The 10,846-nt window shown below is 36.9% G+C and overlaps 1 protein-coding gene across 1 annotated transcript; it reads left to right on the forward strand.

Annotated features, from left to right (window-relative positions):
• Positions 1-1,605: 1,605 nt before the first annotated feature.
• Positions 1,606-10,594, forward strand: LOC135148477 (uncharacterized). The gene is made up of 5 exons (XM_064083714.1): positions 1,606-6,163; positions 9,157-9,721; positions 9,980-10,050; positions 10,223-10,407; positions 10,469-10,594. The coding sequence occupies exons 1-5, from the start codon at positions 1,606-1,608 to the stop codon at positions 10,592-10,594; spliced, it is 5,505 nt and encodes a 1,834-aa protein (XP_063939784.1).
• The last annotated feature ends 252 nt before the right edge of the window (positions 10,595-10,846 follow it).

Below are 10,846 nucleotides of genomic sequence, written 5' to 3' on the forward strand. Positions count from 1 at the left end.
GTTTCAATACCTTTTTGATGTGGGATGAGTAGTGTATTACAATGAGAAGAAAACACACAAACCACATTGACTAAATAAATGAAGAATATTGTAAACATATGGTAGGAGCTAAGGTTATGTACAACAAGAATTAATTGGTTGTAGGCTCAGCTTCCCTTGTGCACCCTCAAGAGCTTTGTTCTTTCTTTTCTTTTTGTTCTTCACTTTGGTACCACATTGAGAGCAAAATGAAACATCCTCATGTATATAACCAATTGCCTGGTTATTAAAAGAACAAAATATAAGTTAAGGCAGCTCCACCCCGTCGCCGAGTTGCACAAGTTATGGGCGTCGCCCTTGACGCCGAGTCACAGAAGTCGTAGGCGCCACCCCCGCCCGGCGACAAGTTTTCTTAAAACCACGTTTAGTGTACCACAAGGAGAAAAAGGAAAGTAGGGACTTTCCTTATATAAACACATCCATGTCTACCTTACTAAATAGGAAGCTCTTTGGCTAAATCTAGTAAGTCTCCTGACTTATTATTTTAATAGTTTTATAGTTTTATTAGTTATTTATGATTTAATTATTTTTATTTGATTTATTTGATTTGATTAGTAGTAGTTGGAGAATTATTATAAGTGTGACTTGATAATAATAAATGTGTGAATATTTTAGGGGACAAAGTTGTTGGACTTGAGACATAAATTAGGACATTGTGCACTGTAAGTATATACTGTACTTATTCGCTGTTGATGTTTTTAATATTTAAATGATGATTTGATTTTTGGAATGGTATTTTATTGATGAAAAACGAGTATTCTTGCATTGATATTTGATGAACTGATGATGATGCTTCCTTATTGGAGGTAAAGCTAAACCGATTGTTTAGCTGGCCGGGATCCCAACTTGACGAATTGATGAACTAATCATGCTTGAATACTCGGTGTTAATCTTATGTGAATTATTTTGCTGTGATGAACCATTGATGATATTGATAAATTCTTGATGATTATTTTATCGAAAGATTGTTTTAGTTTCTTGGATAAACCTCAGTTGAATCGTACAATATATGCTTACTGAGCTTTATGAGCTCACTCTTTTATGTCACTAACTTCCTCAGGAAAGAATTTTGGAGAAGGATGTTCTGGAAAGGATAAGAATGTGATGAACTAAGGTTTTTAGTGGCAACGAGAGGCATGTAGCAACTAAAGGAAGATGCTAGTATAATATGCTTGTGTTTGTGTTTAAGTTAGGAACTTATGATGTAATCTTTTGTTCAAACTTGAAAACGTTGTAAGAGCTTTATATTATTAAGTGTTGTTAAGGTTGTGTAAGCATATATTGAGTTGGTTAGTTTGATTGGCATCCCCGGGTCGGGTTTCTGAGGTCATCCCGGGCCGGGGGCGCCACAGGTGGTATCAGAGCTATAGGTTCGAGTATCGGCGAAAGTAGAATTAAGGTTCTAGACTGGTGTGTTTTTAAGTTAGGAGAATATGTCTAAGGGATATGTGGACCTTAGTTGTGAATGTGTGGAATAAACTATATGTTTAGTATTTACTATAGTGCTAGTATGATTTGTGGATTAGAACAGAGTACTAATATATATTATATGATTTTTAGGTAACGATGAATGAAGAAAATAGTAGTGGAGCTGGGCCTAGCATTCAAATTAGTCCTGAGATGATGTTGGTTTTGGAGGAAATGAGAAATATGTTGAAGACTATTAGGGGAGATCAAGAAAATACGAATACAATTAAGGTAAACACTGATCGTGTGGAAGAACAAGATCGTATAAATAATCCGGAGCGAGAAGGTGAGAATAAACGAAGGTGTACTTACAAGACCTTTAAGGATGCTGATCCCCCGATATTTAAAGGAGATTTGGATCCGCATATTGCGAATACGTGGATTAAGGAAATGGAGAAAGTGATAGAAATTTCTGAATGCTTGGATGAACAAAAAGTGAAATTCGCAACACACTCTTTAAGGGGGGAAGCAGTATTTTGGTGGGACACTGTTAAACAGACGGAAGATTGTTCAACAATGACTTGGACGAGGTTTAAGGAGTTGTTCTTTGATAAATATTTTCCTACGTGTATGAACAATGAGATGGAGATGAAGTTTTTAAGATTGAAGCAAGAAGGAATGTCTGTGTCAGAATATTTGTCGAAGTTTTTGGAGCTTTCTAGGTTTTCCCCTCATCAGGTTAATACTGAAGCTAGGAAATGTCAGAGATTTCAGGAGGGACTGAAACCTCAAATTAGAGAAATGGTCTCTTTGTTGGAACTAGAGCAATTTGATAAGTTGGTGGGAAAATCTAGGATTGCCGAAAGGGAGTATGAAGCTCGCACCCAATTCTTCAACAATAAGAAAAGAGGAAGAGAAACAGAACTGCGTGATAAATCAGGATATAAGAAGGATGACAAGAAGTTTCAGAAGACAAAGAAAGAGAGTTTCCGGGGAAATGATAGGAAGACCACTATACCGGAGTGTAAGAAGTGTGGACTGAAGCATGGTGGTGACATTTGTTACCGAGCAGATGGGTTGTGCTATAATTGTGGAGAGAAGGGGCATATAGCGACTCAATGCCCAAAGCCGAAAGTAATTTCTTGCTATAGCTGCGGAAAACCAGGACATGTATCGAGGGACTGCCCACAGAAAGGAGTCAAGCAAGAAGTTGAAACTAAAGGAAATAGGACTTCTACAACAAGACCTTTTCAGCAATCAGCACCTAGGGCAGTGGCAAGAACCTACGCAATGACAACTCAGGATGCTGAAAAATCTCATGATGTTGTGTCAGGTACGCTTCAACTTTGTTCTCAAGGTGTGCATGATTTGTTTGATTCTGGATCAACTCATTCTTTTGTGGATTTGAAGTATGTGGATAAGTTGAATACTCCTGCGCAAAGTTTAGATAATGCCCTACTAGTAAAACTCCCTAATGGTAGAAATTTGTTTGTGAACAAAGTTTATAAAGATTGCACCCTTGTAATTAGCGGACATACTTTTCTAGTAGACTTGTTACCTTTAGACTTAAGGGATTTTGGAGTGATTTTGGGAATGGATTGGTTGACGAAGTATAAAGCCAATTTGGATTGTAGTAAAAAGCGAATATGTTTAAGGAGGCTAGATAAAAAGAAGGTTTATTTTAAAGGAGACAGGTCGGAAAAACCTAGTGTCATGATATCAGTTCTGAAAGCTTATAAGATGTTAAGAAAAGGATGTGAAGGGTTTCTAGCTTATGTGATTGGTGAGGAGGAAGTTAAAAATAAAGTTGAGAATACCCATGTGGTTAGAGAGTTTCTAGATGTTTTTCCCGAGGATTTGCCAGGATTGCCACCCGAAAGAGAGGTTGAGTTTAGTATTGAATTGGTTCCGGAGGCACAACCAGTATCGAAAGCACCATATAGGATGGCACCAACCGAATTAGCGGAACTCAAGATACAACTACAAGAGTTGTTGGATAAAAAGTATATTAGACCAAGTGTTTCTTCTTGGGGAGCACCAGTGTTATTTGTAAAGAAGAAGGATGGTTCTCTACGATTATGTATTGATTATAGAGAACTAAATAAGTTAACGGTAAAGAATAAATACCCACTTCCACGAATAGACGATCTTTTCGATCAATTACAAGGAGCCACTTACTTTTCGAAGATAGATTTGCGCTCGGGTTATCATCAATTGAGAGTAAAGAAAGAAAGCATTCCATTGACGGCATTTAGGACTAGATATGGTCACTATGAGTTTGTAGTAATGCCGTTTGGGGTGACAAATGCACCTGCGGTATTTATGGATTTGATGAATCGAGTATTTAGGAATTATTTGGATAAGTTTGTAATTGTGTTTATCGATGATATTCTTATTTACTCAAGAACTGAGAAGGAACATGAAGAACATTTAAGGATAGTTTTAGAAACTTTGAGGAAAGAGCAGTTGTATGCTAAGTTTTCAAAATGTGAGTTTTGGTTAAGGAGAGTAAGTTTTCTTGGACATGTAGTTTCAGAAGAAGGAATTTCGGTTGATCCTTCAAAGATTGAGGTGATCATGAATTGGGAGAGGCCAAGGACGGTTACAGAGATTCGAAGTTTCTTAGGTTTGGCCGGGTATTATAGGAAGTTTGTTCAAGATTTCTCTAAGATAGCTGGACCATTAACAAATCTCACAAGGAAAGACATTAAGTTTGTTTGGTCGGAGGAATGTGAGAAAAGTTTTATTGAATTAAAGAAAAGACTAACGTCTGCTCCAGTACTTGGATTACCAGATGGAACTGAAGATTTTGTTATTTATAGTGATGCGTCAAGAAAAGGATTAGGATGTGTGTTAATGCAACGTGATAAGGTAATTGCTTATGCATCTCGACAATTAAGAAATCATGAGAAGAATTACCCTACCCACGATTTAGAATTGGCTGCAGTAGTTTTCGCGCTTAAAATTTGGAGGCATTACTTGTATGGAGGAAAGTGTAAAATTTTTACAGATCATCAAAGTTTAAAGTACCTCTTTTCACAGAAAGATTTAAATATGAGGCAGAGAAGATGGCTGGAGTTGTTAAAGGATTATGATTGTGAAATTTTATATCACCCTGGTAAGGCGAATGTTGTAGCTGATGCGTTAAGTAGGAAGGAAGTCGGGAATTGTGCGAGTGTCGTAGTAGAATCACTGGATGTTCAAGAAGAAAGATTTGGAGTGGGGTTTGGTATGCAAAAGAAGGATAAGAGCTTACTGTGTCAGATTAAGGTCAAACCGATGTTCTTAGAAAAGTTAAAGGCAAGTCAGATTCAAGATGAACGATTAAAGGAAATTCTGAATAATTCTAATTCAGAGTTGGGAAAGAAAGATTTTAGGAAAGGACACGACGACATCGTGAGGTTTCGCGATCGAATATGTGTACCATCTGATATAGAGATTAAGAAGGAAATATTGTCTGACGCACATTCATCATCTTTTTCAGTACATCCTGGATCTACGAAGATGTATAAGGACTTAAAGCAATATTTTTGGTGGCCTAAGATGAAGAGAGAAATTGCGGAATGGGTGGCAAGATGTTTAGTTTGTCAACAAGTGAAAGCGGAGCATCAAAGGCCAGGAGGATTATTACAATCGCTACCTGTCCCTGAATGGAAATGGGAACACATCACCATGGATTTTGTATTAGGATTACCAAGGACACAAAGAGGAAATGATGTCATCTGGGTTATCGTGGATAGACTAACAAAGAGTGCGCACTTTCTGGCTATATCAGAATCATCACCTCTAGAGAAGTTAGCAAAGTTGTATATACGAGAAATAGTTAGGTTGCATGGAGTACCTGTGTCGATTGTGTCTGACAGAGATCCTAGATTTACTTCGAGATTTTGGAATAGTTTTCAAGAAGAAATGGGTACAAAACTAAGTATGAGCACGGCATTTCACCCTCAGACTGATGGTCAATCAGAACGTACGATTCAAATTTTAGAAGACATGTTAAGAGCTTGTGTATTGGACTTTAAAGGAAGTTGGGAAGAACACTTACCTTTAGTAGAATTTGCATATAATAATAGTTATCAAGCGACAATTGGAATGGCTCCATATGAAGCTCTTTATGGACGTCGATGTAGAACACCGTTATGTTGGGATGAAGTTGGAGAAAGAAGATTGTTGGGGCCTGAGTTGATTCGTGTAACTACGGAGAAGGTAAAGTTGATACAACAGAGGATTTTAACGGCTCAAAGTAGGCAAAAGAGTTATGCAGACAAGGATCGGCGAGATGTGGTGTTCAAGGAGGGAGATTTTGTATTTCTCAAAATTTCTCCATGGAAGGGTGTTATGAGATTCGGGAAGAAGGGAAAATTAAGTCCTCGTTATATTGGGCCATTTGAGGTTCTTAGAAGAATTGGAGAAGTGGCATATGAGCTAGCACTACCACCAAGTCTTGGACATATTCATAACGTATTTCACGTGTCATATTTGAGAAAGTATGTCTCAGATCCATCGCATATTATAGATTATGAACCAATAGAAATTCAGGAAAATATGCAGTACGAAGAACACCCAGTTGAAATAGCAGATCGTCGAGAGCAGAAGTTGAGAACTAAGATCATACCTTTAGTGAAAGTTATTTGGAGAAATCATAATGTGGAGGAGGCAACTTGGGAACCCGAAGAAATGATGAGGACAAAGTATCCCCATTTATTCGATAAGTCAGGTATGATTTAAATTTCGAGGGCGAAATTCTTTTAAGGGGGGAAGGATGTAATACCCTGACTTTATTTTATTTGAAAATACATAAATTATATGTATTTTAAAGAATATTATTATATTTTCTTCCTTCTTAAAAATATTGTGTTCAATCCGAGAATAATAATTTGGAAGATATCGACCCAATCATTATTTGGGGCAAATGATAGGTAGGCTTAGTTAAGTTACCAAGCCCAACTTTTAAGTTAGTAGACTCATGCTCAATCTCAATATATAGTTGAGACATGAGACTTGCACTCACATCTTCTCGATGTGGGACAAGTGTTTTACAAATAAATAATCTTGGAAGAGTAAACTTTTTGACTTTAATGCCCTATTTAGAAACATAAACTTGTTATTTGAATTAGGCTATATGTAAAGTCAAGTGAAAGATTATTTGTACTTGTCTTAATTATATTGAACTTTGTAAGTTCTATGCTCAACTTTTAGAAAGGGTGAGTTCCCTTTAATTACTTAAACAAATAGATCTATTGGCATTATATAGAGTTGGGAAGGAGACCTATTCAAAATCTTCTCGATGTGGGAGAACTAAAGTTGTCCCCAAAACTAAACAACATGTTTAGCTTAGTTTGTTATAAGATACTAATGTAGGCTTCATAGCATTGTTATATAGAGAAAGAGGTGATCACTTGAGTGTATCTCCTCGATGTGGGACGAATAATCGTCCCAAAACCAAGCAAGATCACTTACTTGGTTGGATATAAAATACTAGTGTTGGCTAGTAGCCTTCTTATATAGAGAAAGAGCTTATATCTTTCTTATATTCCCTCGATGTGGGACTTGGTGAAGTCCATAAACTTTGGAACTCATCCTTCATCTTGTTATTTATTTAATTATGAGAAAACATATTTTTTTTCTTCTAAATAAAATGTTTGAACTTATATTTAATATTTAATTGGCTATGTTTAAGCCATGAGAAAAGTTGCAAGCCTTCTTAAATAAAAAGGTTGCAAAATCTTCTAAGTATAAAGGTGAGCTAATTGGGGGATATATATAGATGTTGAAAGCAAGAAGGTTTCAATACCTTTTCGATGTGGGATGAGTAGTGTATTACAATGAGAAGAAAACACACAAACCACATTGACTAAATAAATGAAGAATATTGTAAACATATGGTAGGAGCTAAGGTTATGTACAACAAGAATTAATTGGTTGTAGGCTCAGCTTCCCTTGTGCACCCTCAAGAGCTTTGTTCTTTCTTTTCTTTTTGTTCTTCACTTTGGTACCACATTGAGAGCAAAATGAAACATCCTCATGTATATAACCAATTGCCTGGTTATTAAAAGAACAAAATATAAGTTAAGGCAGCTCCACCCCGTCGCCGAGTTGCACAAGTTATGGGCGTCGCCCTTGACGCCGAGTCACAGAAGTCGTAGGCGCCACCCCCGCCCGGCGACAAGTTTTCTTAAAACCACGTTTAGTGTACCACATCGAGAAGGAGAAAAAGGAAAGTAGGGACTTTCCTTATATAAACACATCCATGTCTACCTTACTAAATAGGAAGCTCTTTGGCTAAATCTAGTAAGTCTCCTGACTTATTATTTTAATAGTTTTATAGTTTTATTAGTTATTTATGATTTAATTATTTTTATTTGATTTATTTGATTTGATTAGTAGTAGTTGGAGAATTATTATAAGTGTGACTTGATAATAATAAATGTGTGAATATTTTAGGGGACAAAGTTGTTGGACTTGAGACATAAATTAGGACATTGTGCACTGTAAGTATATACTGTACTTATTCGCTGTTGATGTTTTTAATATTTAAATGATGATTTGATTTTTGGAATGGTATTTTATTGATGAAAAACGAGTATTCTTGCATTGATATTTGATGAACTGATGATGATGCTTCCTTATTGGAGGTAAAGCTAAACCGATTGTTTAGCTGGCCGGGATCCCAACTTGACGAATTGATGAACTAATCATGCTTGAATACTCGGTGTTAATCTTATGTGAATTATTTTGCTGTGATGAACCATTGATGATATTGATAAATTCTTGATGATTATTTTATCGAAAGATTGTTTTAGTTTCTTGGATAAACCTCAGTTGAATCGTACGATATATGCTTACTGAGCTTTATGAGCTCACTCTTTTATGTCACTAACTTCCTCAGGAAAGAATTTTGGAGAAGGATGTTCTGGAAAGGATAAGAATGTGATGAACTAAGGTTTTTAGTGGCAACGAGAGGCATGTAGCAACTAAAGGAAGATGCTAGTATAATATGCTTGTGTTTGTGTTTAAGTTAGGAACTTATGATGTAATCTTTTGTTCAAACTTGAAAACGTTGTAAGAGCTTTATATTATTAAGTGTTGTTAAGGTTGTGTAAGCATATATTGAGTTGGTTAGTTTGATTGGCATCCTCGGGTCGGGTTTCTGAGGTCATCCCGGGCCGGGGGCGCCACAGTAGACTTCTTTGATATGTGTTGTGTAGTTGACATGACATTAGAAGAACTAGGTGCAATGTTGGGTGAGTTGTGATTGAAGCTTGAAGACATAGAGCTCTTCTATCTTATTCCCGGAACTGGACTCCCACATGGTTTACTGCCAGTGGAAACACAGACAGATTTAGATGATTTTGTGAATATGGTTGCTTATTCTCATATTCAGGTGCTCTATGCCGCAACAAAAAAAAATTCTATGTCAAATGAGGTTATGGATTTTTTGTTCACTCAATTATTTGAAGATGAAATGATAGAAAGGATTGAGCATATGAGAGTAGAGGTGGAGGAAAAGGAAGTTATAAGATCAACCAAGAAACCTGTAAAGAAGAAGAGAAGGATTCCTCCCTCCAACCCTCCATTCAGATTGAGAAAAAAAGGCAGATATTCAATGCTTAGAGTACGTGTGATTTTTTCTTATTTGCATTGCAGTGTATTTGTTGTAGTTTTAGTGTGAATAACTGTGTGACTAATGCACTGATATTGTATTGCAAGGGTTATTTAAGAACACTGAATCTACACCAGTAGTTATAGAAGATGAAGAAAGTCCTGCAGTAGAGAAATGTGAAATTGAGGTGGGAAAAGGTGAAATGGAGGTGGAGAAAGGTGAAACTGCGGTTATTGGGGCTGAGGATGTGAATTTAGAGGCTGAGGATGTGATTTCAGAGGCTGAGAATGTGATTGGAGAGGCTGAGAATGAAGATGTTATTGGGGATTCAGATGATATGACTGAAGATGGTATGGATGAGGATGAAAATAAAGAAGATGGTCTGGATGAGAAGGTAAATAAGGAAGATGAAAGGGTGGCGCAAATCTCTCTTGAAGCTGAAATGGACAGTGAAGAGGAAAGTGTGTATAATAGCAATGAAGATAGGATTGCACTGAGTGCTTGTGACGAAGACGATGACTACTCTGAGTTCAATGAACTCACGGATATGGATGATCCTAAGTTCAGATCGGGGATGGTGTTTACAAGTGCCCAGGTCTTTAGGGATGCAGTACGAAAACATGCCATAGTTCATCAAAGGGCTGTGAAGCTAAAAAGAATAAGATTGACAAGGTGAAATGGGTGTGCACTGATGGTTGTGACTGGAAGGTGTATGCATCACAACAGCAGAAGTCAAAATCATTTCAGATAAAAACTCTGTGTAATGTGCATACTTGTAACCCTACTTGGGACCAAAAACAGGTAACTTCTACTTAGATAACAAAATATTATGAAGACGAAATCCGAATGAATCCAACCTGGCCAGCTGCTGCCTTCCGTGCTAGAGTTGTATGACTTAAAGTGTAACATCAACGTATGTCTGATTTATAGAGCTTTGAGGAAGGCAAAATTGGTGATTCAGGGTAAGCACGAGGATGAGTTCAGGAAACTCTATGATTACGGTAATTAGATTTTGAAAGCTATGTCAACATCCACGGTGAAAGTCATGACTGAAAGTGTAGCAGGTATGACAGATGCTATGCGATTCAAGAGGTTTTATGTTTGTGGCCCTTGAAGGATGGTTTAATTCACAGCTGTAGACCGATCATTGGCTTGGACGTTGTCACTTAAAAGGACCTTTTGGGGGGATTCTACTAACTGCAGTGGCTACTGATCCGGATGATGGAATTTATCCTCTTGCTTGGGCTTGGGTGGAGGCTGAGAACAACGATTCTTGGGATTGGTTTATATTATTGTTGAAAAATGATATGAAAATTGAAAACACTGGTGGATATACTTTAATTACAGACCGGCAAAAGGTATATAGATTTGTTATACCGTTTTATAGATTCTTGTTGATTTTATTATACTGTTTTACAGGGCCTGGTGAATGCTCTTGAAACTCAAGTTCCAAATGCTAAATTTCGCTTTTGTGTGATGCATATATATGGAAACATGAGCAAGGAACATAGAGGATTAGGAGTTTGCAGCAAGATCAACCAATGACTACTATTTCAACAAACATATGGAAACATTGAAGAAGGTACAATCATGTCCCAAACATATGTTTTGTCTGTCATGTGTCCATGCTTATTTATAGAGAATTATGTGCTTATTTTTAAACAAACTGCATAGATTTCTCCTAGAGCATATGAGTGGTTGGCTGCCAAACCTAAGAGTCATTGGAACAAATATGGATTTAGGGACATATGTAAGTCTGACATGTTTGTCAACAACATATGTCAGGTATTTAATAAG

Source organism: Daucus carota, chromosome 8 (assembly GCF_001625215.2).
Source record: "Daucus carota subsp. sativus chromosome 8, DH1 v3.0, whole genome shotgun sequence".
NCBI classification, from domain to species: Eukaryota; Viridiplantae; Streptophyta; class Magnoliopsida; order Apiales; family Apiaceae; genus Daucus; species Daucus carota.